At 48.0% G+C, this 27,843-nt stretch overlaps 2 protein-coding genes across 4 annotated transcripts; one reads left to right on the top strand and one right to left on the bottom strand.

Moving 5' to 3' along the window:
- Positions 1–724: 724 nt before the first annotated feature.
- CEP15 (centrosomal protein 15) lies at positions 725–14,527 on the top strand. Of its 3 annotated transcripts, none has more exons than XM_059856707.1 (5): positions 725–832; positions 2,219–2,299; positions 3,023–3,146; positions 7,830–7,904; positions 10,455–14,527. In XM_059856707.1, exons 2-5 carry the CDS (start codon positions 2,247–2,249, stop codon positions 10,596–10,598), a joined length of 396 nt encoding a protein of 131 aa, XP_059712690.1. In that variant the 5' UTR covers positions 725–832; positions 2,219–2,246; the 3' UTR covers positions 10,599–14,527. The 3 variants fall into 3 exon arrangements, with proteins under 3 accessions (XP_059712690.1, XP_059712692.1, XP_059712691.1); XM_059856709.1 differs by lacking the exon at positions 725–832 and adding an exon at positions 999–1,119; XM_059856708.1 differs by lacking the exon at positions 725–832 and adding an exon at positions 1,179–1,323.
- A 7,313-nt stretch (positions 14,528–21,840) lies between these two features.
- FEZF2 (FEZ family zinc finger 2) lies at positions 21,841–23,885 on the bottom strand. Its single transcript, XM_059856947.1, has 4 exons — positions 23,100–23,885; positions 22,876–23,010; positions 22,652–22,784; positions 21,841–22,225 (listed from the first exon to the last, which is right to left on the bottom strand). Exons 1-4 carry the CDS (start codon positions 23,883–23,885, stop codon positions 21,969–21,971), a joined length of 1,311 nt encoding a protein of 436 aa, XP_059712930.1. The 3' UTR covers positions 21,841–21,968.
- Positions 23,886–27,843: the final 3,958 nt, after the last annotated feature.

The following is a 27,843-nucleotide window of genomic DNA, read 5'->3' on the forward strand; positions in this document are numbered from 1 at the left end:
AGCTTCTGATCAGCAGTAAGAAAGGCTCGTGATGAGTTGTCAAACTAGGATGAGATGCTTAGATGTAAAACATTTAAAAAAAAAAATTTAAAAAAACATTTAACATCTTCTTAAAACAAGACAAGCACTTTCAGAGCAGCTTTTAGAAATCTACAGCTGCACAAATGAAACGGATAAAAAAATATTTTTCAGGTTTAGCTTGGAAATTTTTTGTGTTTTCTGTGAAGGACAAAACATTTACACAAAACAAAAAAGGTGGATTAATTGTGCTTTTTTACTTGGAGTATATTTTGATGTAAGTTTGCATATAAAGGAGTAGACTCGCCTCAGCAACCCTTCAGCCTTGAGACCAGGAAGGAACTCAGGTCTGACACACGGCACGATCCCACCAGCAGGTTTGGAAACCATGTGGAGAAGCGGGCTGGAGCTGCCGGGCGCTGCCCCGGTTCTGACATAGAAAGCTGTGCCTTGCACAGAGGGAGGAACACTTGTTTTAAACGCAAATCCCGGCAGGAGCCCCTGGGCCTCCGGGACGCCAGCTCCGTGAGGGGGAGCGAGCTCCGTGAGGGGGAGCGCGGGCACGCGGCACTCGAGCCCCCCAGGCGCCTCTCCCCGCGCTCCCGCCCCGGGCCGTGATTGGCCCCGCGCCCTCTCGCTCCTCCAATCACAGGGGCCGATCCCGTTCCCGCCCCCGCCTAATCCCGCCCACCAAAGCGACTGCTCGGCTCCACCTTTCCGGCCGTCTCCATGGCAGCGAGGGCGGGGGGTTTTAAGACGTCCCGGAGACCATTGCGGTTGGTTGCTTTGCTTTTCGAAGCCGGCGAGGCTAAAGGTAAACTAGCTAGTGTATTTGGTATTTTATTTTTATTTCCTGACATATTCCCCCGTAATCATACGGGATGGTACCTTTCAAAGAGATCGTAAATCCATCCCCCCCCCCCCCCCCCTTTCCCAGTGGTAGGGCGCAGGCGGTGCGCGGCCCCGCTGCGGCCGTGGCCCTCCCGCCCTGTTGGGGCCGCGGTCTGAGGCGGAGTATCCGTGGGTCCTGGGGCGGAGGTGCCGCACTCGGCCCGAGGGGCTTCTCTGGGGCTGCTGGAGTTCCAGGGACTGCCCGCGGAGGTTCGTCCCGGGCTGCCTCAGGCCTTGGCATCCGCCCAGGGCAGCGGTTGCCCCACGGTGCGGCGGGCGGAGGATGCTCAGGCTGGTGCCGGGTTGTCACGCACCATGGTGCTGGTTTATCGCTCCTGTTGTCAGCTATAGGCTCCCTTAAGGACAGGCGGTACGGGCGGCGGGATGCTCTGGCTTCCCCTGTCGCCGGTAAAGGTGTGTCGCAAAGAGCACGAAGTGTCCCTGCTGAAGGAATGAGCGCTGAATGGATGTGCTCCGTGTTAAACGGGGTTAAGCAATAGCAACAGGCCAGGCGGACAGAAGCGTTTTCAGAGTGTGATAAAACATACATCCCTAAAAGATGCACCCCAGCGTCAGCAGAGGCCACATGTAAATCGCTGGTTTCAGAGTTAGGTGTGACACATGATAGTGAGGAGGCCTTAACTAATGTTATCTTGATGAGCTTTTTTAGTTCTCCCACCCCTTGACATTATCAACACGTGGCAAGTTATTTAATTTTACTTAAAGTAAAAACGCAGTCACCTCTGAGGTGGAAAAAAAAGTAGCCAAAGCATTTTCAGTCTTCTAAACAGTACTGTAGGATCTTTATTTGCATCAGTGGGCAGTTGATCTCCTTAATAGCTCAGAAAAAAATCCATTAAGTTCTAAACAATTTAAATGTAGTTTCCTATGAACAGGTCCCTGTATCTGTGAGAAGTAGTTTCCAAGTATAACTGTGTTCAGTGTAACGTGATAAAAGCCAGAAATCAGTAATGTAAACAGCAATAGTCAATTTATGTAACCACAAAGTGTGTGTGTGGTTATAAGCATCTGAAACTCGAGACAACTGAGTGCTGAATCTGAAACTGAAAAAATCTCGGGTTTCATAAATTATTAGAGTACAGTAGCATTTTCCTAAAACATAATTGTGAACATTAGTAGTGTGAATGTATTCAAATCAAATTGTAGCAATGCCTTGTGGCAGGTTTTATGTAGATAGCTGACGTGTATAATGTGTGCAGCTTTTTAACCAGAATGGTTTAATACTGGAAAGTGTATGTTAATGTACATCTTTAGAAGATTTTAATTTCACTTGGCTTTCCTTTTATAGAGTACAAAACTGGGGCAAACAACTGAGGATGTCATCCTGTTTGGCTCAGGAGGTTCACCTTGCTAGAAGACATGAGGAGATGTGAGTAGTTGTGCTCTGCCTACACTCTGTGCAGCAGTTTGTGTTGGGTCTTGTGATTTTCTCCCTCCCTGCCCACGACCCTCGGTGCCAGTGAACCTGAGCTCTGCACAGTGCAGTGGTTCTGCAGCAAGAGGCTAGAGTTCCAGGAGGTGGCACTCTTCCTTCAGGAACCATGGGAATTAGCATCCTTGCCTGCCGTTTAGGGTATTTAGGTTGATGAGGTTTTTGACTTCCAATGGTGGTACTGGTTTAAGATCTCCATTGTCAACCTGTCACTGTTAAATTCCTGTTTGGGGAAGGTAATTGGATTCTCTCACTCAATGCCTCAATTATAGAGTTGCTTCTTTGTTGCCCTGTAAACTCAAATTGTGAGGCAAATACAGTAGTGATTCAGGAAAATTTGCTTTTCTTGTAACAACTAGTACGTGCCAAGGAGCAAAAGTAGTACTGATCAAGTCACCCCAACCCACCCTGTCTTTCCTTCTTGGGGGAGATTCAATGTTTCTAAGCACCTCAGCGTTTAAGGACTGCTGGTTGCAACATTATAGCTTTGTAGCACAGCAGGTGATGCCTGCCTGTACCTTTTCCCTCCCCCAGCACACCCACCCTGCAGCCGGCTTAATTAGCCCCATAGTTTTGAGAAAACTGGGTAAGGTAAAAAGGTTATTTTCTAGCTCCTGAGCAAAATGTTCTACCCACTTAGCAAAATGTTTTCCTTTGTAGACTGTCTCAGAGATCAGAGCTGCTACAGCAGATGGAGACTTATCTAAGAGACAAAAAGACTAAAAAGACATGGCAAACTCAAGCAGCTGATGCAGCTCATAAAAGGAATGCAGCACTTTTAAATGTAAGTTTCTGCAACTACCAGGAACCGTATCAAAATGTCACAGTTATGTAGCTTAGATAATTAAAAAAAAAAAAAAAAGAGAAGCGTTTGCTCTGTAGTTGTCATTTGAATTCTCTTCTCTATGGTTGCCTCTTCTGGAACTTGACCAAAAAGTATTAAATGACAAGTCTTTATTATCTGATGGCATCACTACCTATTTCCCGTGCCCTTCTTACAAAAGCCTCGTGGTGGCAGCTGCTACTATGTATTTTTATTTTTTTTAAGCACATGTAGTGATGTAACACATGCTAGTACATGTCTGCCTGAGAGAACTTAGGGGTCTGTCAGGACTCACAGCCCCTCTATGCTGCAGGCATGTTTGGAAATGGGCTGACCAGGCTGCAGTGCTTTGGGCCAAGGGTAGGAGCTGTTCTCCTGCTGTGGTTGTGACAGGCTGTGGAAGAGGTTTAATATTTTTCTCTAAAGAGGTGTAGAGTGACTTCAAGCGTTTTGCTTGCTTTGCACTGTAAAAGCAGTGTTTGGTGTTTCCGGCCCTTTATGGGGGTGACACCATTAATAATGTTCATAGCTGTTCTGCATACCTGTTATCATGTTTCCTAGGCAATTAAAAAGATCTGAGTTTGATGGCAGGGACTGGAATACTGAAAGGCTCTTCTGGACCCCCTAGCTCAGGCATTTGAGTTTGAAGAGATGCACTTGACCACTGACATGATGCATTTGAAAAATGTGTGTCAGTTTTTCAGGAGGCAGCAGAAAACTGAACCTCCTGTGCCTTTTCCTTAAGCTCCTACTTATGAAGGGTCCATAATACATGTATTGTGTTTATTGAAAAAGTAAGTTTTACTCTAGAAAATTATAAGATTAATTTGTGTCACCAGAATTTCTTTGGGTTTTGGTCATGCAGAGCCTGGTTCAGATTTAAAATATTCACATTTTGGGTGGGTATAATTCTATTTCATTAGGGTGTGTATTTGAAAGACATGTTTATTTAGAGAGGAGCAGACGAGAACAGTTAGCCAGGAATGCCTTCTTAACTATTCTGTGACAAAGAAGATTTTTCAGCTTGGGCTGGTGAACTGGTACATTCTGGACAGGGACAATCAAGCCCCTCTTTATTTGGTATACCAAGTGTAGGTGCTTCATTGACAGGCTGAGGATAAATGGGTGGTTTGGTTGTTTTTTCCATAACTCCTGCTCCGTTGATTTAGTAATTTCAGCCATTATGACTCCTAGTTTCCATAGGCATTTTAGGTTAGATTTTTACTTTGTAAATATAGGGTTTTATAAATCATTTGTGTTTATTAATGCATTCTCAGTTTACATATACAGGCAAACACAATAAATGCAGAGTATATTTCTCCATCCTGAAAGCTATATTGTAGTGGAAATGGTAACAATAGCTCAGACATATACAGAGTGTAAATATTTCTGCAGTTAAACAGATATTTGCTATCTTCTGTCACATCCTCAAAATTGTTCCTTTCAAGTGTCAAAAATGTTGATGTTTGTACAGAAAAAAAGCAAAAACATATGTATCAAAACAAATTCTGTTGCAGGATAAAATAGCATAAATCAATTTAAATCTATTAATTTTATCCTAGTTTTAACAAGCATGCACTCCTGCAGATGCTTTTTGATAACAGAAGAAAACAGGAAAAAAAATCTATGCAGCATAATATATGAGAAGCTTGAAAACAAGACTGATTAATGTGCCAGATTCAGAATATTGTTCCTGATACCAGGCACTGTACATTTCACAGTTACCATGTGGAGAGTTGTTGATTTGGCCTACTCAAAAATACATGGACATGACGAAGTGTTATTTTTTTATTTGCATTTCTGGTTTTCTGCGTGTAAGCAAAATCAGTTGTTTTCAGTAATAGATCATAGCAAAAGCCATTTTTCTTTCTCTGTGCTAGTTGGAATTTATGCACAGGAAAGATTTCAAAATTAATTTAAATTCTAATCAGTAGGAAGCAAGGAACTAACCTTTTTTTTTTTTAATTGAAATTTTGACATTATAAGCATTTGTTCAGCATTTTAGCATAATTATCAGAGTATTTTCCTCAATGTCTTTAGAGGGAGACTGCAGATTAGGGAAATCTGTATCATTTGGTGCTTATATAATGTTGTCGTAATAAAAGCAGAAATTAGACTAGTATTTGTAATCTAATTTATGACATTTGTTTCTCAGTGATATTTCTTGTGTTTAGAAATATGTATTACTGTGCAACAGCTTGTAACATGAAATAGAAAAGAAAGAGTATGCTATATAGTAATTAGTACTGGAAAGGTAATTTAGAACAAATTTGCTTTCCTTCCCGGGCATGCAATTCCAGAATTATTTAAGTGTGATTGTGCCAGACTGATATCAATATAAGTGACAGCTGAATTTGGTCCCCTAAAAGCAATGCATGTGTCATGAATTCCATTTTACCTCTGGGGAAGGGTCTTGAATTGTTTTTGTTCCAGTCCTTGTGGTTTTAGGGGAAGCACTGTAAGATGCTCTCTTTTTTTCAGTACAGTGACATATTAGATTAGCTGGTTTTTTTCCAGAGAAGTTTATACTGCTGATGTATTTATTTTTATATTGATGACAGGGATTTATTTTTTCCTACAAAGCTTACCAGTTGTGTAGACACACAAGAAGTGCCATCTAATCTTCCAGTAGTTCCAGTTATTTTCTAAAGCATACTACACCTTCCAGCAAAAATTTCTTTCACTGTCTGTCATTAAATCAGTATTCTGAATGACAATAGACTGCACAACACAAACTGGAGTGAGCAATGAAAAGACACATCCAATATCTAGGCTATGCCAAAGTGACCTTCTCTGCTAAACATATATGCACAACTGCTGTCTCCTTTCTTGCCTGAAAGACTTTCATTTCCTATCACCATAAACATTCCAGTTACTTGGCTGAGTCTATAAAGAGATAATGATTGATATTCTTCTTCCTTCCTGTTAAAATTCCTACAGTAATTAGGAAGAAGGAATCAGAAAGGAGGAAAATCCAGTGGAAGAATATGAGGTGAACATTACTGAATGATCTTTATTCAGTCTGGTTTGTTATGGGGATAACTTTTCCAGACTTGGCCTGAGCCATTCTGAGACAATCTTCATTTGGTGCTGTTTGTGTGTGTCTGTTCTAAGTGTGTGCAACAGAGAAATTCGTTGCTTAAGTCACTTACATCTGTGTTGGCCTCTGTTATTTTGACATCCTGATTTCAAATGGCCTATGTCCTTTTTCCTGTTCCCTCTATATGTTTATTCCACTAGTCTTTTCTTACCTGAGAGGGGGCAGCCATTTGCTGCTTCTGAGAACTTGGATAAATCTGAGAATTAGTTTACTCTTTCTCAGACATCCTTTAGCTTCCTACAGTGGTATGGATTTTGCTGTAGAAAAGGGAGGAACAATTTTACTTGGATTAGGTTTGTAATTATGTACGAGAGAATATTGTAAAATGAATTAATGAAATAAAAGAAGATGAACACTAAATTGAACAATCTGACTGTGTGTGTCACTAAGTTAAACTTCAGCAAGGCTGAGTTTTTGCTTTTATTAATCATACTCTTCTGAACTAAACTTGAGTTGAGCACTGTTTACTTATTGATGTGTTCAGACTGGCTATTATTCAATACGAGTAATCATGTTTGGTCTCTCTTGTGGATATGCTCCTCCAGAATCTCACTCTTCATTTCAGCAGCAGTGGTGGTGAATATTTGGGAAGTCCCTTTGGGGAATTTCCTCTCTCATTTAGTTTTTCTGTTGTACTCTTCACACCCGCTCTCTGCTCCCAACTCTGCCATCTGCTATACTTTCTTTCCCCCTCCGCTCTGTTCAGCTTTGGCTTCTTCACACCCCACTCCCACGTCCCTTTCTGTCTCTCTTCATCTGCCCACCACTCAATCTCTTCAATGTTTGGGTATGGAACTAAGCCCACAAGAACAGGTCAGAACTTTAAAGGGGGAGGGTGGTTAGTTTGGGAGCATGCTTTTATTTGTTTGTTGCTGTTGATTTTTTTGGTTGTTTCTTTTTTATAAGATTTATTTGGGCCTGTGTGAATCCAGCACACATCCACTGGACAAGCAGAAACCCAAATACTGATTTTATTTTTTTTTTTTTGGTAAGAAAACTATGTGAGGTGCATTGTCATCCAAGCTTGTCTGGTGAACAGCTTGCTGCAGCTCTACATTTATGTGCACATGTTATGCATGCATATTAGCAAGTCATCTTTGTCTTGAGAAGTAAAGATCTTGCACATAATTTGCCTAGTTACTTTACAGTTACAGTAGCTAGAATACATACTTCAGTCTTATGCAGCACAGAGAAATGTTCTGTTCCCCTCTATTTCCTTAAGTTCTATACAGCAGAATTTGACTCATTTACCCTGGTGTCCAGAGAGAATAGCAGTGTTTACAGCAGAAGTCTTACTAGGTTGTGAAATGTACTCTTTTATGAAAGAGGTGCAGCAAACACATTTAGCAGCTGTAGGGTGTTAGTCTAAGTAGTACAAGTTGTATTTCAGAGTGACTAAACAAATACTTGAACTTCAGTGTTAATTTTTGAATGCTGTTTAGCTGTAGTGGGTTTATTTAGTTAATTTAAATGTCTTTATGTGTGTATTTTTCTTTTAAAATTCCCAGTGCTTGTTTTTAAAATATACTTTGCTTGTGTTTTAGGATATAGAAATAGCAGAAAAAAAGCTGCAAGAAAGAATGTATTTGCTTCCACATCCTGATACTGTTAAGTTAGAAGTAAGTCCTAGAACTCTGTCTTTTCATTTGTTTCCATTTGCTGTTTACCAAATATTTTGCTTTTTTTTTTCCCTGAAGCATGTTCTTAAAGTGAAAATAATTGATTTTAAAATCCAGTGACTGGTATAGCCAAAGGCCTGTGTACTGTTGTAGCAAGCTGAACCTAAATTCTGGGACAAGGTCCTTAGATTCTGGAGCATTCTGGTGGAAATATTTAGCAGCTTTCAGATCCACGCAAACTTTATTTAAAAATTAAGTCAAATATTAAAAAGCCAATATTGTGAATATTAGAAGATTACTGTGTTTACTATGCCAGAGCTATTTAGTTTGTTTTATATGGCCATCCCATTCTCAGTTTACCACAGATTGTCATCTTTACATTTCAGGGTCAGCAGTTTATATCAGCATGAACAGAGAAAATTTCACATCAATTATTTTAGAGTTGTATGGAAGCCTATGAAAAGTACTGCACCAGGAACACTCGGGTTTTTTTTGTTTTTTTTTCTTCTCAACCTGCAGTCCCTAAAGCATTACTTCAAGATAAAAATTTGAGCAGATTCCCATCTGTTTCTTGCCCCAGTGGTTTGTGTTTGTGCTGTGTGGTGGCTTGGTTCCCAGAGGCCCAGGAGCAGAGTGTCCCGTGCTGGTTTGGGTGCTGGGGCTCTGTCAGAGCAGGGCTCAGGGCCAGGTTTCAGCACTGTCAGCTGTGAAGAGAGGTGTATTGTACCTCAGCTTCACACCTGCTGGGCAAGTGTTGGCATGCTTAGGCTATTACTTAAAGGAGAGGCATCACTTCTTGTTCTGGTTACTGTTCAAAGTTTTCATCTGTCATTGCATTTTGTAAATAGCCTACTGTGGCTGTGACAGGGTGCACACTGGCTATGCCCCTTCCGTGGCTTTTTTATTATTTTTAGACATTTTTAGGCAAAAGGGTACATCCTTTCCTGAATACTTGTACATTTTGAATGATGCTAAGGAAGACGCCAGCCTACTAATATTAAACATTCAACCTGTCTTGACTGTGTTCAGAAGTAGTTTTAGACTCTTCAGTGACTTTAGAGGCACCTCTCGAGGTGTTTGGGTCAGTTAGTCCATGGTAGGTGTGAAGCTGCTCCTCAAGCAAAGTCAGCACAAATTGGAGGCTGCAGAGCGATTGCTCGTGGCTGGAAAATGTCTGCACTCTGCAGCAGTGGTGAAATTTTGGAGAGAACAGAGTTACTATTTGAAGGAGAAGATCCTCTTTCAGCTTTTTTTTTTTTTTATGCTTCTAGAGAAGGGTGCTATAAATAGTGGGAAAAGAAAACTTTCTTTCATGGTACAAAATTCTTGTGCATGCTTTGTTCCAAAACACTTCTGAGCATATTTCACTCAGCCATATATGTGTCTGTATTAATATACTCTGAAAGTTATGGCTATAATGGATCCCCAGCTTGCTGAGTCGGAGTAGTTTTGTGTGACAGCACATATGCTTGTCAAAAAAGATTCTTTGAGTAAATCTGTTGAAGAAAATATTTTTGTAAACCTGCAAGAGCCATAGTTATATCTGAGTTACATGTAAGGATCAAAATGATTAGCCAGGAATCTAATACTGTGCAGGGAGATCTTCAATTTTATGCTACACTTCTCCTTCATTATATACTTAAGTAAAGAAAAAAGGCTCACTACATATGTATCATAACTGTTTCCTACTGCAAAATTACATTTTTACATTTTTCTGAATGGACATCAATGACAATAAATACTTACATATGTGGATGGATTAAAGTGCTATCTTAGCACAGTTCTTAGATCATGTTATTTTGTGGGGAAAAAATTATACCTGGTGCTTAAAATATTCCTGGAAATCCTACAAACAACAGTTATCCTTAGGGTACCAACACAAAAATGATGAATGAGCAATAACACAGATAAATAATATGTTAAATTTATTACTCAGAGGTGCAGTGTAAAGCAAGAGGAAGGGTTAGATGATCCACAGATTCTCCTAGACCACTTGCTAAATATGCATCACCTTTTTATTCTTATTTTAATTTATGATCCAAATACTGGATATGATTATTTCATCAGTGAATTATCAAGTCTAAAATTTTACTCAAATATTTTGAACTATAGTTCTGTATAGTACTGTAAACTTTACTAGAATAATCGCTTTACATTGGTGAAGGGGCAGCCTTCATTTCTAACATTTTTTCCACTGCAAAATGAAATTCCAGTAACATACATGCTTAAATATAAATGCTGCTTTTGGAAAAGTATATAATCATGGAAAATCGTTTATTAAAGGTACTGTAAGGTCTAAACCGATGTCTTGCTTACCACAAGAGGGCACATGCAGTCACTTCACAGTTTGTCCTGCAGAATGAAATACTTCCAAGCTGATATTTTGTATTATACAAGAGATTAAAAATTTCATATGTTAAGTACGTTGTTCTTTTCTGAATTGCTTTACTCTTAAAGTAAGACTTAATAATGCATTGCATTTCTATATTGTTTTAAACTGGCTGACACAGATTTTGAAATTAAGTTTATTTTTTCTTATATCTTTCTCAGACTCTCTATTGGGCATCAATAAAAGAATCTCTTCCCAAATGGGAAGAGTTTCTTTTAGGAAGAGCAGAAGTTCCTATTGGCTTTAAGAAAATGAAAGCTACAAAGCAGAGCATAAACTACCCTCAAGAAGATTCACGAAAATAAACATTTTAGTTTCATTTTGTTTTGTAATTTATCATTTAAGCAGAGGAGATCATCCAGATATCAACAGAATATCATGCCATTAAACTGAAATGTAAATAATTTAAATGAAAATTAATTATATGGGATCATTTCATTCTATTGTTGCATTGTGTATGATTCCTTATTTTTATTCTGTACTAGAGAAGCAATCCTCACATGGGCTTTTAGGATCAAGAATGAGAAACATTGGTGTATAGATTTCCACAAGGCAATTGGGTTTTCAGTGTGACAAGAGTTTTATGTTATTTTTAATCCTCTGCTTCTACATATAAGTGCGATAAGTAAAGACAGATTCTTGCATTATCTTTCTTCGCTTCAGTCATCTGTGCTGCATGCCTGCTCGTGGATGAGGCAGAAAGGAAGAATTTACTGTTAGCAGAGAAAGCAGACTGTGCATCAGAGTAGCCTTGGTTTAGCACCAGGAACCTGTGCAGGAACCTTCACAAGAGCAGTTGCAGAAGGAACAAACTTGAATTTCTGCATCTTGTTTTCCCTGGCTTTTTTGTCATTGCCACTTTGATCACTCATACACCTCACTCCAGGCAGCTTTTCCCAACCTCCTGCTGCCTACATTGTATTTGTTGTCTAACGAGTTGGCAAACAAATCTCTAGGGCTTTTTGCTACTTCTAGGCTGCTCTTAATTCTGTTTTTTTCTGTTGATGTAATCTACAAGTGAACTTTTTCTGAGGCATGAAAAGTTTGAAAGAAGCGAACTGAGAGGTAACTGGCAGTGGCTTTCCAAGAACAAGGTGTATACAAAAGTTGAAGTAAATATTTTCATTTTCAGTCATTGAACAGCTTCCCGGGTTCCTCCTACAGAGGTGCAGTATCAGTGAGTTTTAATTGTACTGAGCTAACTTGGTATGAAAAATTCACTGGTACAGAACTTCTAAAAGTGTGAGTTCAGTGGGAGATCCTTTCTGGTGTGTGACATGGCCTGCAGAAAGTTTGTTTCCTAAGCAAAAGAAGCCGATAAAATATTAATTTCTTTTATTGTTAAGAACCTGGACTTGAGTTAATATACTGTTAAAATTTAATCTCTTGCAACAACACCATTCTGCCCCCAGCCTGGAAGTAGTAGGGAAAGAAACGTACCTCTGCCAGTGTGTGAGGATATGAAAATGTAATGATGGCAAATATTACTAATCTACTAGTTATCTGAGCTATGCATCTTCATACTACATAGAGAGAGACTCCACCATTCAAAAAACATTATATCCCTATGCATCATGAAGAATCACTGACACAATAAAATCAAAACTTTAGGTGCAATATTAAATTGTGTATTTTCCACAGTAATATTAGGAGTTCATTTTAAACTTTTTCTATTGAAGTGTCCATTAAACTGATAACTTTTTACAGAAACTGCCATCTTAGAATTATCCTGTTGAGTGGGTGTTGGTGTTTGTAACAATAACGTTGTTTTCATAATATGTGATGGCAGATTAGCACGCTTCTCTGCAGTGTTGTTAACAGTTGTAATTAAGGAATAAACAGTAAAGGGTGTCAGTCCGATGACAATTTCATCTATAGTGTCACAATACAAAATGTCACAAAATATTAGAACTGTTATATAACTACAAAAATATCAAATTAGGCTTTCATCTTACAAGCTGAGAGCTTAAAAAAAACTTGGCATAGAGACCATTGCAATTTTATACCTACTCAGTGTTCTGTCACAAAGACAACTTGGTAATATTTTCTTCTGTAAACTCACAATGTGATTCTCAATCTGATTTAGTGGGAATGCGTATGGATCTTACAGTTGTAAAGCTCACGTTTAAAAAGACAATAACTGGAACCATTTGAGCCCACAAGGAGGGAAAACCTGTTATAGATGATGCTCGGAATGAAGAGATGGATGAGCAGTTAGTTAGTAACAAAGAATGGGACTCATCCTGTTCTTTGCATGCAAAGGGAAATCACTTCAACAAAAATCTGGGCCCCTAAGTACTTCATACATGCAAATAATCTGAGTCTTTATCTCTTCTGACTCTGCCTAACTACTGGGACACAGTGCAAGTTCTCACTCTCCTTGCCCTGGTGCTTTCCCCTGGAAGGAGATCTGGGTGTGTGGATATTGAGTGCATGGCAGCTCCATGGGTGAGAGTTTGGCAATGTGCATGACAGGCACCTGCAAGCAGGGTTAGAGTGGTTACCCTGCTGCAGTTAGGTGCTCACATAGCATGCCTGAGAGTAAAATGAAATTATCTTCAAAGAAGGAAATTAATTTTATTTCCTGCAGCTTAACTTTGGAAGCAATAGGGCAACTAGTTCAAGGAAAACTATGTAGGAACATGTCCAGGAAAAAAAACTGAATGAAGAGAACCATTTAAAGCAGGAATACATGTAGGTGACTGTTCTCAGAGACAAGGACTTCATGTTGGCCTGTGGTTTGAAAAAAATAAATGCAATTGCCTATGACTATGAAATAGCACAGTAATAGGGGCAGGGGCAAGTGTCTGTTGAGTTGGGGCATGCAGTGACAAGGGACCATAATTATATGCTGTCTCCTGTTCTACTTAGATTTGTTGAATTTAGTTTACCATGGCTGGGCTAGCTTAATACTTGCCTTTTTATAGATACAGATTTGAGAAAGCAAATGTTAAATTTTGGTGTGCTTTAAAAGAATTTAAGAACCCACCGAAGTGATTTGTACTGATATGATTTAATATTGGTCTCCTATGAGATCTTGAATGGGTATTCTTCACCAAGTCAAGACAGTCCCTTCAAACATATTGATTCGATGTAGTTATACCCTATCTTATCCCAAACATTTATGTATATATCAAAAAATATAAAATATAGAAATTACATCATATATATCTTCTGTAATTTCCTACTCATCGTAATTTTTTTTCTCAAAAAAACAAACTCACCACACCCCCCCCAAAAAAAAAAAAAAAAAAAACAAAAAAACCCCACCAAACCCCAAATAAACATTAAAAAAAAAAAGTGGGGGGGAAAAAAACACACCCCCCAAACTTGTTACTGTGTAGTCTTGACTTGCTGCTTGCCCTTTTGTGTTACAATATATGTATACTAAGGTGCTGTGGTCCTAGGGGCCTGTTGCTTTCTGTGCTTTTCTGTTAGGTGGGGACAGCAATTGAGTAAAGAGCAGTGAGAAAACCCAAAGGTTTTTTTCTTTGTAAGTTAATATTTTAGTATCTTGCAAGAAGAAATAATTAATCATACTTTTCTAGGTTAATGCACAGATGAGTAACCCCAATACTAACCCAGGAGCACAGCCTGTTTACCCATCTTGTCACCTCTACCATCACATTCCCAAGCTTTTTACTTTCTCAGTTATTCTGGCTGTGGGGGCAGGAGCAGAAGGCAAGGCATGTTACTTTTTCCTAGCATAAGAAATTTCTTACTCTGCAGAATCTTCCACAAGCCTATTAATTTAATTTGAGAGTATATTTGAAATAATAAGTTGGTTTAGATGCATATCTGACACTATGGTATCCTCTTGATTGTGTTTATTCAGGGTCATGTTTTCATAGAAGTTGGGAGCTAATTTTTAGGCTGAGCTTATAGTTCTTAATTTCTGTCTTTTTCATTCTCATAGAGCAGGTTGGGGATGTAGATGCTCAGTTTGAGCTTGTTGGTACTGAAAAATAAGAAAACCAAATTTAAAATGGAATGTACTTTTAGAGGTTATATCTGAAAGAAAACATTATTTACTCCATAATGGTAATTTTCATAATATTTTAATACTTGTGTTCAGATACAACTTGACCTTAAATATCACCCCAAATGCAAGCTGTTTTAACATATTTGTAATGCTAAGGTCTTCATTACTGTGATATTCTGTTTGCTCAAGGATTATAATCCATGGATATACTGTGTTATAGTTGAAATAAAGCTTTGCTCAGTGTTGCATTCCTTGTATGAGTTGGATGTAAGTCAGTGCCTGCTGCAGCCAAGTGTGAACAGTGAGTAGGCCAGTGATAAATAACTTTGCTTAGGTTATGGTGTTTGTTTTCCTCTGACTCTGATATGAAATATTAATCTGTTGAGTGAAGATTAAAATCTCAGAAGTTTACTGGTGAAAAACCCAAATGTAATGAATCCCAGATCGATTATTTTCACCCTTCCTATTGTTTCATAATGTGTAAGCTAAATTACTTCAGCTATGCGATACTAGGAAGATGTAGATATAGATACTTAAACCCTTGCTAAGGAAACAGGTGGGGGAAAATGGTTCTTTAGTACATCCTCCTGCTGTGTGAAACTCTTTGTCTTTGCTATAAATAGGGTGATTTAATTTGGGAATTTGCTACTCCTTTTAAACACGTTTAAAACAGCTCTTGAAAATGCGCTAAGCTGTACCCGCTGTGTTTGTAGCCTTCCAGTTGTAGCTTTTACATTTGGCTTACTTTGAATACGTGTGTTTTTAACGCATACGGATAGAAAGTATGCTCACTTCTTCCCATAAGTTTTATCGCTGTGATGATAATCTTAAAAATAAATGTGTGGTGTTCTTTCCCCTCACTCTCAGTCGTATCACCTACCAGGAAGCCCTAATAAGCAACAAAATAGTGTGAGACAGTATTTACATCACACTTTTGAAACAGATTCAAGCAGAACCAGCTGCTGTAAGATTATTTTACAAATCTATTGTAAATTAATAAAAGGAAAAAATTGCCTTCCTCTAGGTAAATTACAGTCTCCTTTACTAATTACCGTAGCTTGAAGCCGCAGTAAATAAGTACCTGCCTCACTGCGGTGAATGGGAAATGAGAAATGTAATTTTGGTAACCAGACTTGCCTTTCTTTACCCATTTAGTTCGTATGTGTTCCAATAGCTTCATTCACGGAGCTCTGACTGTTGCTCAGTAAAAGCTTCCGGAGGATAATGTGTTCAAAGTGAAGCACATGCCGGCAGCTTTGTTCAGCGCCGGCGAACCTGCGCGCTGCGCTCCGCGGCCGCGCTCGCCCCGCGCCCCACCGGTGCGGGCTCTGCCCGAGGGGCAGCGCTGCTTCCAGCCGCGGAAACGCCAAGCCAAGCGGCTGTGGGAAAGGGAGAAAGGAGGGGACGGGAAGAAACCCAAAACAACCAGACCCCGTTTCTCGGTGCTTGCCCGGTGGGAAATGAGCTCGCTGTGGCGCGGGGGAGGACAGGCGGGTGCCGGGCGGTCTGATCGGGGCGCGGGCACTGCGCGTCGCCGGGAGCGGGGCGCTGGGAGAGGGAACGGGAAGCGCATTGTGTGTGTGTCCTCCCTCACTCAACGGCGCCGAGATTCCCAGCAAAGCTCTGGGCAGCGGGTTTGATTCCTTGGAAACGCTCGTAATAATGTTAAGGGTAAAAAACATATCCGTAAATCCCTAGGAAAAAGGCTTGTCTATGTGACCCAAAGTGTCGCGGTCCCCAGACAACTGAAATCTGTGTTTAGAGGGTGCTTAAACTACTGCAGCCGCTTTGCTCTATTTCTCGGACGTTTCTTTGTATTAAGTTTCCGGGTTCACTTGGCTTTTTCCTCTATAATTAGCTTTCTTTCGCTGGATTCATTGATAGATACGATAATCCAGTGTTGGTTATATCTCAATTCATTAACATAATGAATCAGAAGGGAGAGGCTGATCATAAATCAGAAAGCTCTATTTATGTGAAATATCTTGGCAACTGGCAGCAGTGAGAAGACAGTAGAAGGAGTATCAGACAGTTAACGGGACCTCGGGAGCGCGGCTGCAGGAGGTCTCAGGTGCTTTCTGCGGTGTAGGCGCCTGAGCCCTTCACAGGACAATCCTGTCCATTGCAGTGGCGCTGATGTGGGAAAATACCGGGCTCCCGTGGCCTCGGTCTCCCAAGTGGTTCAAAGCTCCATCCCCGTTGTGTCTGGGCTCCCGGCCACCGCTGGCAGCGCAACCCCGCGGGCTGGGACGGGGGCTTTCACTGCACCCCCCTTGCTGCTGTGGCCCCGTTTGTGGCATTGCCCGCGGGCTGGGGTGGCCCTCAAAGGGCCGGGGATGCTCCGAGAGGCTCGGCGAGGAGCCGGGAGAGAAGTGGGTCCAGCGAGGTCCCCCACTCCTTGTCCCATCGGCTGGGACTACTTCTGCCCCTGGATTAGATCTCTTTTAAAGTTTGTTATCAGCCTGCTTCTTCTGCCAACGCAGAAGACTGAAAAGATGCAACTATTTGTAAAGTCAAGTTTTGTGTTTTTTCGGGCTTATACACCCAGAATCCTGGGAGCGGACCTTTTCTGTGGTCTGTGTCTGACAGCATTTTGGCCCTATTTGGGACGAAAAGGTACTTCGGTGACTAAACACGGTCTTACCGGAGTCACTTTGAAGAAGAGTTTAAGATCTCTGGTGACTTGAAGCAACCGTACTGAGCGGCTGCTTGTGCTCCTGGGGAGCACGCCCGAGGCTCCCTGAGGGCTGAGCCACATGGCCCAGCTGCAGCTTCAACACCTTATGAGGAGAAGTAGCCCATGAAAGAGAGCACAAAAGTCTAAATGTACCCTTTTCCTTTTTCTTTTTTTTTTTTTTTTTTTTTTTTAAGTTTTAATTGAGGGCACGTGTTGCCCGTAATTCAATCAATTAAGCAATTGCAGTAAATCAATGAGATAAATACAAATAACACGAGGCTACGGCTTTGAGCTAGGCAGGGTTAGCAATAAGAATAGGCTAGGAGTGGGGTTAAAAGCTGGGGCAGCATCACCTGGAGAATCAGGATGTGTGATGGAAACCAGCTGGTAAGGGAATTTCCCCCTTATGTGTCTTCTCTAAGGTGGTGATGGTGTTGGTCCAGCAGAGCACCGTACCTGTGAGAGGGCTGCTGAGAAGGTGGGGAGGTGGGAGGGTGACTGGTTAGGGCAAAGCTGGCCGTGGTGTGTGGTCTGAGTGCAGGAATGCTCAGGGAGGAAGGCCATGGGGTGACCGCGGTAGCCGCTCCAGGATGGCCGTCCAAGGGGTGGGTGCCTTTCCCTCCTGTGTGCCTGCCCAGCCCCAGAAGGGACACCTGCCTCATCTGCATGAGGTTTTCAATGGGTCTAAAGTAGCCGGGCAGGGAGCCTGTCACCCTCGCTGTGGCCGCCGTCGGTCCCGGCTGGAGGGAATGCCTCTGCTGGGACCCGCCGTGCCGACTTTTCCCTCGGGTGCCGGGCAGCTGCCCCTGGAGCTTTAGTCTCTCCACGGAACTCGGCTGTCTGGGGGTACCCAGGGTAAAAATTTGAAGGGGTTGGAGGGGACCTGAGGAGAGAGGCATGAGAAGGTGTTGGGGGAGTGGGCAGGAGCCACACCATGAGGGCTGGGGAAAGAGCACAAGGGCTGGCAGCAAGAGCCTAAAAGCACAGAAGTGCCCTGATCGCAACCCTAGGAGGGTGAGGCCCATGAAACCCGTCCCTGGAGGGGACCCTCGTGGATGGCACGCAGGGGTGGGCTGGCACAGTCGAGGCCCAGCAGGCGTACTTAAAAATCATGCAAATACTTCCGTAAAACGGTTTAAAGAGGCAGAAGGACAAGTCCTGCGGGCACCTGGGCGTCCTGGGGGACACGGCGGTTTGGGAAAGGAATGCGTCAATTTAGCCCTGGTGTTGACTTAAGCGAAAGTGCTAAGCCATTCCTAAACCTAAGTCAATACAGACTTAAGCCAAAATTGTTATTAACGAGCTCTAATCTGATTTAAGAGCCTCCGAGCGAGCCGTGTCTACACGACGCGCGTTGCCTTGCGCTGCGCTCCGCGGTGCCCGGTCCCGGGGGGGGCCCGCAGCGGGAGGGGTCGGGCTAATGCAGCCCCTGGGAGGAGGAAGGCGGGTTTCAGGGAGAGCCGGGTCGCCGTGATTTGGGCTGGCCGGTGATCTCCCTCCGCGGAATAACTTCTTAAAACTGTACCCAGCTCGGCTGCTCTGGGGCGATTCGGGTCTGTGCGAGCGCCTCCGGGCCGGGGCTGCCGGGCCCCCTCTGCCATGCGCGCCCGGGGGTAGTGCCGAGCGCCAGCCGCTCCGCTCGCTCGGAGAGGAACATGCCAGTGCATTTCTTCCCCCATCCCAATGGGGCAGTTGAGCCCTCCACTCCACCCCTCACTGGGGGCCTTTCTTTTCTTCCCCAGCAGCTTTGAGCAGCGCTGTTTCAGATTGGCCTTTTTATGTTTGATATAAAGAATAGTTGTTGGCCAATTCCATCTTTTCATCGCTGCTCTCCAGGCCCGGGTCCAAGCGGCTTGTCAGATGCTCATTAACTCCCCCTTTGGCTCTTTCCAGTGTGTCTCCTAAGCTCATTGTGCCAAGAACTAGCGCTTCTTTCTCTTTACATGGCTCCCTTTCTCTGCTCCATCAGGGAGACAAATTACTTTCCAAAAGGGATCGCCAGGGATGGTTTAATGAGAATTTCTCCAGCGCTGGCCGTGGAAATCAATGTAGTTAACATTCGGTGCACTTAATTGGACTTTTCTCTTCTGCCTCCTTCAAAAAAACTCTGAAGCTATCCTGTTAATCTCTCATTTGTAATCAATTGTGTTGACTAAACAAAAGTCTAGGTCGTCCTTTCTTCCTGTCCCAGACAATCCTTTGTTGCCTCTAAATGCCTCATTCTTGAGTGCTCCTGGTCGTGTAGATGGGTCCGATTTTTGACAGTTCATTATTGCGCTTTTGTCCATTTAATCTCCCTCGCTGTGTTTTGCATGTGCATGCCTTAATGAGCTCCGTTGGCAATTAACATGTTTCTAGCAGCAAACTGGTTGCTCAGACGTTTGGAGTGCGGAGTGCAGGGAAAAGGGCAACGCAGCTGCCTGTAGGTTGGTCGCTTCCCGGTGCCCGGCGCGGTGCCGGGACGCACCTGGGAGCCGCCCGGTCCCGGGGAAGCGCCGGGCCGGGCCGGGCGGGCCGAGGGGGAAGCACGGAGGCGCTGGCACGTCGCTCTCTGCGCAGAGGCACCTCTAACCCTCCCCCCGAGGCACCGGCACCGCTCAATCTGTTGTGTGCGCGGCTGCGGCGCCGGGAAAGGGGTTTTTGTGCGGGTTTTGTGTTATTGAGGCTTGCTGGCAAGAGTGCCGAAGTGTGAGCAGTCGTGGACAGCAGAAACATCTTGTGAGGGAGAAGATAATTGGAGTCTCTGGCGTGTGTGTGTCTGACAGAGCCGCCCCTCCCCCGCGATCTGCGGCTTGTGTGTGCCGGGATCCGGGCGAGAGCCGGGGGGGGTCCGGGGCCGGCCGGTGGCGAGCGGGCTGCCGCGGCCCCTTCCCGGAGCGTCCGAGATCGGGGGGAAGCCGGAGCGACAGCCGGTCCGGGGAGGGCTGCCCACCGCCCCCCAGGAGGGGCCAGGTGACCAAGCCCACCAGCAGCGGCGGACACGGCGCTTCAGGGTGCCCCCAAAATGCCCTCAGCCGTGACGAGGATGCCGCCCTCCCCCCAGACGGCTCTGTCAACAACGCCGCTTTTTATAAAAATGAGATAAGAACGCACTTCCTTAATTCCCTTCCTAGGAGTGGGTTTCGCACTGCTCTCGCCCATCAGGAGAGCTGAGGAAGCAGCCTGCGCGTTGTCTGTGGGGCCCGCAGCCGCGCCTGGCTCCCGCTTTTGGCTCCCGGCTGGCAGCCCAGCCCTCTTCCCGGCTCCGGCGGCGCGGAGAGAGCGGCGCTTCCCCCGGACCTGGCAGCGGGAGCGGCTCCGTAGGCGCCCCTTGGGATGCTCACGCCCCGCTCCCGTCCTTCGGGACCTTGTCCTGCCGTGGCCGCCCCCGGCACGGTGTCCTCAGGGAGAGAGGGGTCCCTCCCGCTGTCCCCGGCCCGTGGGTTGTCCCGCCCCGTCTGTCGCGGCGGCGGGAGAGCCAGGCTCGGCTCCCGCCTGCCGGGGCTTGAGCCGCAGCCCCTTCACTTGCGGGACCGTTTCCCCCTGACAGGGTTTCCGGAGCGGTGACTTAGCGGTGACGGGGTTTGCTTTTTTTTTTGCCTTTTTAAAATTTTCCAACTCTCCCAATTTTTTTTTTTTTTTTTTTTTTTTTTTTTTTTTTTTTTTTTTTTTTACAAATTCAGTTATGATCTTTCCCCGCTGCCAAGATCACTGGACATTCTTTTTCCGCTCCTCAAACCGTCAAAACGCTATTTCAGACACTGGAAAATGCAAACCCCGAGAAACACTAAAATCACCCCGTCTCTACTGCGGGAGCGCGGGGCCCGGAGCCCCGGCCCCAGCCCCCAGCCCGCTCCTTGGAGAACATCGCAGCCTAATAATGAATCCAGGAACCCAGAGCGAGGGGTTGACTCCCGTTCCTGCGCTCGGCGGCGAGCTGTGCTCGTCCTCGCCTCCCTCTATTTAACCACTCAATTAAGCGGAGAAAGGTGAGCTCCCCATTACGCCGTCCCCAGGCATTTCGGTGCCTCTCTCGTTCCCCTCTTCATTGGCAAGCCCGGCCCGAGCAGCACGCACACGCCCGGCCTCCTCAATCTCCTTTCTCCGCTAGAATAATATTGTTCCTAACGACGTGGCCGGAATAGACACTTGCGTATTAAAAGTGAGGGGGGGGGGGGGGGAGAGGAGAAGGGAATATTTAGTGTAATCCAAGTGCTTGATTATCCATATTCTGATCACAAAGAGTTTCTGAGGCCTGCTGGGAGTGATTAGATTAATGTAATGCGGTTTGAAGGGTCTGTGTTTTCTCTCTTAATTTGGGTCATTACTCGGAAAGCAAGCGTGAGATCATTTTATCTGCATGCAAGGAAAGATAGTCATTCAAGAGCGGTTTAAATACGCCTTAATGAACCGACCCCGAAAAGCGGCGCTGGGAAACTCCGAGCCGCCCTTCGCACTGCCGGTCGGGGCCGCGCAGCCCCGCCGGGGGTCCTGCAAAGGCTCTGACCCCGTTCCGGGGGGCGGCAGCAGCCCTCCGAAGCCGCCCGGCTCCCTCCCGCCCTCATTTTGCTCCTCTGGTGCTCGCGGCGCTCGGCGGGCCCTGGAGCGGTAGGGCCCGGCTCCCGCAAGCCGCGCTCGCACGGGGGGACAGCGCCGTGCAGCCCGGTCCCCGCTCGGGCCGGGGCCCAGGTGGGAAATGAGACACCTGCGAAGGGCCGGTTTATTGTCCCGTGATAGATATAGATATAGATATATTCCTCACTTATTCGAGCGTACATTTAAAATGGAGATTTACAGACACGTATAAAGAGCGCTGTCCTGGCGCCGGGCGGGGGGCGGCCAGCCCGGCCCGTCCTGGCCCGCTCGGGCGGCGCAACGCGCCGTTAAATAAGATTCCTCTTATATACAACTGCGGCTCGGGGTCGCTTGCTACCGGCGGCTGAGCTCGCTGGGAAAAGGACAGAGAAGCGAAGGCTGGTTTGGATAAATAGTGCTGGCCTGGTTGAGCAGGTCCGAGTGTGGCGGCGCGCCGGGCCCTTAGCTCTGCCCGCTGCGCCCAGGGTCCCGCGGCGGAGGAGCGCTGGAGACGCTGTCGTGCAACTTTCGGACGTGCTTCTTTAAATCAAAGTTTCTGCAAAATCCTTTCCCGCAAGTGACACACGTAAAGGGCTTCTTGTCATTGTGGGTGTGCATGTGGAAAGTCAAGTTATAGATCTGGTGGAAGGCTTTGTTGCAAATGGTGCACTTGTACTGCTTCTCTCCGCTATGGGTCAGCTTGTGGTTCTTGTAGTTGCCTGCGAAAGAGGAAAAAGATGGAAAAGGGAGTTACCCGAGGGTGCCCGGGCCGCACGGTGCACAGGTGAGGGGGGCATTAGGAAGTGTGTCCACCCGCACCCCCGTCCCACTTGTCAAACTCGGTCCTCGTCAGCCCGGAGCAGCGCGCAACTGGCATGGCACAAATCAGAGGCAGGGTCAGCCCGGTGACCCGCGGCAAACGGAGGGCTCTGGATTAGGACCAAGGCCCGGCACCTTTCATTTAAAAAGCATTTAGGGGGAATCGTCAGCACTGCCCGGCGATGCGGCCCAGCTTAGAGGGAAAGTAATTGGGAGCGGCGGCGGATCTGCCCGCGCCCCTCGCTTTCCCCAGCCGGGCAGGGCTCGCCGCGTTTAATCCCCGCTAATGATGGGCTAGGGCCCCGACGCGTCCCGGCTCAGCTCACCTTTCTGGTGGAAGCCCTTGCCGCAGAACTCGCAGACGAAGGGCTTGTAGCCAGCGTGGATGCGGATGTGGGTGTTGAGCGTGGAGCTCCTGTTGAACGCCTTTCCGCACTGGTTGCACTTGTGGGGTTTCTCCTGCACCGGGGTGCGAGAGGCCCGTCAGTGGAGGCTGCGCGGGGAGCAGGGGCGGCCGCCGCCTCCCGCAACCCGGCCGCCCCCCACCTACCTGGGTGTGGATAATTTTGTGCCGGCACAGGGTGCTGGCCTGGCGGAAGCCCTTCCCGCAGACCTTGCAGACGAAAGGCCGGGCCCCCGTGTGCACCGGCATGTGGCGGGTGAGGTTGTAGTGCGCGTTGAAAACCTGCGGGGAAGCGCCGGGGAGGCGAGGTCAGGCACGGCCCCGCCGCCGCCGCCCCCGGTTCCCCCACCCGATGCCGGCGCCCCCCTTACCTTGCCGCAGACCTCGCAGGTAAAGTTTTTGGGCTTGCCCTCCGCCGCCCCGCCGCCGCCGCCCCCCATCTTGGCGTGGCCCTTGGGGGGGCCGCCGCGCTCCGCCGCCGCCGCCTCCTTCATCACCTGGTCCAGGTGTCCCGGCAGCCGCTCCTTGTGGGCGAAGGGAGGCGGCGGCGGCAGCTTCTCGGCCGCCAGCCCCGCCAGCTTGGCGTTCTCCAGCAGGAAAAGCTTCTGGTGGGCCGAGAGCCCCCCCGGCGACGGGGCGCCCAGCAGGCCGGCCGGGAAGAGCTGTCCGTGCAGGAGGTCGGCCGGGTGATACGCGGCGTCCAGGTAGTTGAAGTAGTAGAGGGAGCGGGGGGCAGCCGGAACGGCCCCTGCCTGGTGGATGACCTGCGGCTTGATGAGCCGGCCGCTGGGCTGGCCCAGGGCGAGCTCTGCCTTGCAGCAGACGCCGCAGTTGGCTTTGCAGAGCCCCGCACCGCCCCGCAGGCTGCTCTTCCACAGCTCCGAGTAGTTGAGAGTCTTGGAGGGCAGCTCGTAGCCCAGAGGCGGGATGGGGATCACGCAGGGCAGGGGCGAGCACAGGCTAAGCGGCTTCTTGCCTGGCTCCGGCCCCGGCCCGCCGTGCCGCTCCTCGAAGGCCGGCTTGGGCTCCGACGTCTTTGCCATGATCCGCTCGATGGAGAAGGCCAGGGTCTTGGAGGGGTTAGCGGTGGCGGCTCTGCCGTCGTGCCGGGGGCATGAGGAAGGCATGACCGTCTCCAGCGACCCCGGGCTCGCCATGTCGCTCCGCCGTGCGGGAACTTGGTGTGAGCAGCGACTCGCTCCCGCGCTCGGCTCTGCATTCCAGAAAAGCCAGGAGACAAATCAATTTAATAAGCACCTTGTTCTCCCCCCCACCCCACCCCCCACCGGCACCCCCTCCCTATTTACATTCAAATGAACATATTCAAGAACAATGGCACGTAGGGTACCAGATTACTGCTCATTAAGCGGAACACGCTAAAGTAACATGCAAGCTAGACCTTGTTAGTATTAAAAAAAAAAAAAAAAAAAAAAAGGAAAAAGAAAAACCTTCCCCAGCCCAATGCCACCCAGCCGAGCCCCACCGATGGCCACGGTCCGGGAAATGCGGGAGCAGGGGCGGGGGGCACGGCGAGGGGCGGCGGGGCTTGCCTTGGGACCACTTACCTCTGCCCAGCTCCGGCGAGACTCATCCAAGCAGCGCAGCGTGGCCACAGTCACATTTTGATAGCAAACATCTTCCTGAGCGTCAGATCACGGTCTCGAACATTTAAAGCTGACATCATATGAAGTCACTTTGAGCAGAATGACATGGGGATGCCACCATGGATCTTCCCCAAGCCGAGGCGCCGGGCTGGAGCGCGGTGGGTTGGGGCAGAGAGAGAAAGACGAGCCCCCCCCCCCTCCACGCACAATTTCCTTCCAGTTTAAGACGCACAAATCGCTCGTGTGCGAGCTGGGTTTTTCCTCTCTCTCTCCCTTCTTAAAAAGCAACTTGCAAAGCAGAGGAATCGTTTTGCATGTGGCAAATTAGAAGGCAAGTGCGATTCACAAGTTGGGTGGAAAAGAGTGCTCCAGTTCTTGCTGGGGTTAGAAGAGCCACTCCGAATGAGCGTGAGGATTTTTTTTTCTTCTTCTTCTTCCTTTTTTTTTTTTTTTTTTAAGAAGGGGGAGAATGATTTTTTTTTTCTAAAGCAACTACCACGCAACCATGCTCGAGTTATTTTGGCAACCCATCTGCAATCAGCTCCGTTGCAACCGAGCTGGAAGATAATTAATAAATTGTCACTTATCTGCGAGCCTCTCCAGCATGTATAAATTAATAGCCAACCCATTAATTAGGACAGTGTATTAATGTTAATTAAACTAAGTTTAATTCCAGCCCTCTCCCCTCTCAGGGTAACTGGTGATTAGCCTTAAATAAATGCGGAGGGAGTCGTGTCCAGGACTCGAATTCGCTGCTGAAAAAAAAAATTTTAAAAAATAATACTGAAAAAGACCCGTGTTCAGCAAAGGGAAGTTCTGCAAGTTGTCACCCCCTAAAGGTGTCCGCTGCTCCGGGGGGCACCCGGCGACTCTCCCTTGCCCTTGTAGCCCTTGTCCTGCCCCCCCCCCCCACTCTCCCCAGCACTTTCTTCTTCCCCCTTCCCCCCCCCCCCCCCCCCCCAAATAGGCGACGCTACATTATAGCGCCTGGAAGCCAGGGTTTCTTTCCTTCCTCTCTCTAATTAAAACACCGTGATGCGGGAGGGGAGGATTTGCAGAAACCTCAGATGCGAGGACGCGGTAATTGAGAGAGTCCCGCGTACACCTGTTTGGGGGGGCCCGGCTGCAGGGCAGCACCCCCCGGGCTCTGATTAGCCGCCCCGTCCCTCGCCGGGGCTATTCAGCCGAACCAATTTTCCCCCGGCGATTCAGGGCGCTCAATTCTCTTTCACTTGTAGCCACTATAGCGCTGCGTGGAACCTGGTTTTGTGTGTTTCTAAAATAAAGGGGAGGATTATCCGGGGGAGAGGAGGGGAGCGAGGGTTTTAGATTGAGCCTGGCCAGAGGTAAAGCAAGCAATGAAAAGGCCCCTATATATATATTTTTCCCCCTCCCTCGCGCGTCTAAGAAAGTTTAGAGGAATTCGGGGGTTTTGTGCGGCGCTGACAAAGCCGCGCCTCCTCTCCCCGCCGGGACAGCTCGCCGGCGGCTGTTTGCAGACAGGCTTTTTCACCTGCGAACCACAACACGCTCCAGAAACAAACTTTAAAAGCGGCGGCCGTCCCGGGCTGCCTGCGGGCGGAGGGGAGCGCCCTGCCCCGGGGGGACACCTCGCCTGGAGCATCCATCAGGTGCTGGCGCCCGCCCAGCCCTGCCCGCCCGGATCTGCCGGGTCAGCGTGCAAAGGGAGCGACGGAACCGTCCCGCTCCTGGGGGGGAGGCTGGGACGGGACCGCGGAGAACCGCAGAAGCCGTGCCCGGGATCTGGGCTGCGGGAGAGCCCGGCTGAGCCCCGGGGAGGCACGCTGCGCCTGAGCCGCGGTGCTCGCCCAGCCCGCGCCTCCTCCGGGCAGCGGGAGCGGGCAGGAGGCGGCTGCGCTGGGCTGGACTCCGCTCACTCCCGGGGCTCGCCGGCTTTAGCGAAGTATTTAATTAGCCTCCACAAACTTCTTTTCCTCGCCTGCAGATTATACTGAGTGGAGGGTTGGGAACTATTTTACACCTTGCCACTCACATGTTAATTAATCTCTATCTAACCCTAATTGCAGTTTATTCAAGCACCGCTCAAACAGCTCACCCACACAATAAACACTGGGGCTGCTTTTATCCATATTACTCCCCGCTCACACGTTGAGTAATTAACTCCAGTACCAACTAATAGTGCAAACAAATATTTTCTGTAAACGAGATGATTTCGGGCAGGATAAAAGAAGGGCTGCGGAGCTGGGACCGGGAGCTCGCTGCCAGCTTCCCCGAGCCGCCCTCGTCCTTGCCGGGGTGTTTGCTGAACCGGGTCTCTCCCTCTTTCCCTCCTTCCCTGGCCAAGGGGACAGCTGGCGGCTCGCTGCTGCGCACCCACCGCCCTGCTCGGGGCAGCGGGTCCCGCAGGCCCCGGGGCTCCTGGGGGCGAGGAGAGGCAGGGGGGCCCTCCCCGAGCCCCGGGACTGCCTCCTTCCTGCAGCCCGGAGGAGCTCCCGTGAATCCAGAGGCCGGGTACCGGCTCGGGCAGTGCCGCTGCCTCCCGGCCAGCTCCAAACCGGGTGCCGCACGCCTTACGCATCAGGGCGTTGAGATCCCAGCTAAGACCCGGGCATCAGAGCTCAGTATTTTAATTGAAATCGCAGGTTTAGGCACAGCTGGAGGCCGTCTCTATCGATTCGACTTCTGCTGTTCCGGAGAGCATATTACAACTGACTGACTTTGAGACAGCTGCCCCAGCCCCGCCGCCTGCCCAGCACCGAGCCCGAGCCCCTGTGCTCCCGGAGAGCCAGGCGGGAGGGGTGGGGGTAGCTCTGGGGGGGCCGAGCGGCCCAGCCCGGCTTTGGGAGGCAGCAGCGTCTGCACGTCGGGCGCGCAGCGGGCTCCCGGCTCGGCCCCGGGTTCCGCCTCTCCCGTGGAGGCAGCTCTCCCGTGGGGTTTTAATCCTTCACCCCCGACATTTGGAGGGAGAAATGGTTTGCGGATTTTTCCCAAGAAGGCGCACGCCGCGAAGACGTTCCCATTGCGGACGCGATCGCTTCTGCGGTTATTTTTACGCCGCTGCCTCCCCAGAAAAACGAGTGCGGTGCCCGGGCGGGCCGGACCGGCCCCGTGCGGGACACGCCGGGTCACCCGGGGCTTCTCCAGCGTCCGCTCCGCTCGGGGGTCCCGTCCGCGCCCGGCAGCCCCAGCCCCAAACCCTCCCCGGCCGCTGACATCGAAAACCGGCGGGGGTTCCCCTTTCGCTCCTCGACAGCCAGACCTCCTCGATGAGGGGCTCCCGGGGGCGCGTCCCGGGTAGGTCCCGGGCGGGCGGGAGCGCAGGGCCCCGCAGGCTGGGCCCGGCTCCCCGTGTCCGTCGGGCCGCCTCCGCCCAGGCAGTCGGCACTGGGCATTTCTGGTCCACTGGAAGATAACTTAGGATCCTCGTAGTTATTTAACTTGGCAGCTGCTTAAACTCCACAGTGGAAGCTGCCGAAAGTTATTAGCATTATGCTTCAATCTCCCCGAAATGGTGGCTTTGATTTCCACA

Source organism: Haemorhous mexicanus, chromosome 11 (genome assembly GCF_027477595.1).
Source record: "Haemorhous mexicanus isolate bHaeMex1 chromosome 11, bHaeMex1.pri, whole genome shotgun sequence".
NCBI classification, from domain to species: Eukaryota; Metazoa; Chordata; class Aves; order Passeriformes; family Fringillidae; genus Haemorhous; species Haemorhous mexicanus.

Excerpts from the sequence above, each read along its gene's own strand:
- CEP15 (XM_059856707.1), top strand. The coding sequence starts at position 2,247 with ATGTCATCCTGTTTGGCTCAGGAGGTTCACCTTGCTAGAAGACATGAG. Across the intron at positions 2,300-3,022 it reads GCTAGAAGACATGAGGAGAT|ACTGTCTCAGAGATCAGAGC; the intron begins GTGAGTAGTTGT and ends TTTCCTTTGTAG. Across the intron at positions 3,147-7,829 it reads GGAATGCAGCACTTTTAAAT|GATATAGAAATAGCAGAAAA; the intron begins GTAAGTTTCTGC and ends CTTGTGTTTTAG.
- FEZF2 (XM_059856947.1), bottom strand. The coding sequence starts at position 23,885 with ATGGCGAGCCCGGGGTCGCTGGAGACGGTCATGCCTTCCTCATGCCCC. Across the intron at positions 23,011-23,099 it reads CCTGCGAGGTCTGCGGCAAG|GTTTTCAACGCGCACTACAA; the intron begins GTAAGGGGGGCG and ends GCTTCCCCGCAG. Across the intron at positions 22,785-22,875 it reads ACAAAATTATCCACACCCAG|GAGAAACCCCACAAGTGCAA; the intron begins GTAGGTGGGGGG and ends ACCCCGGTGCAG.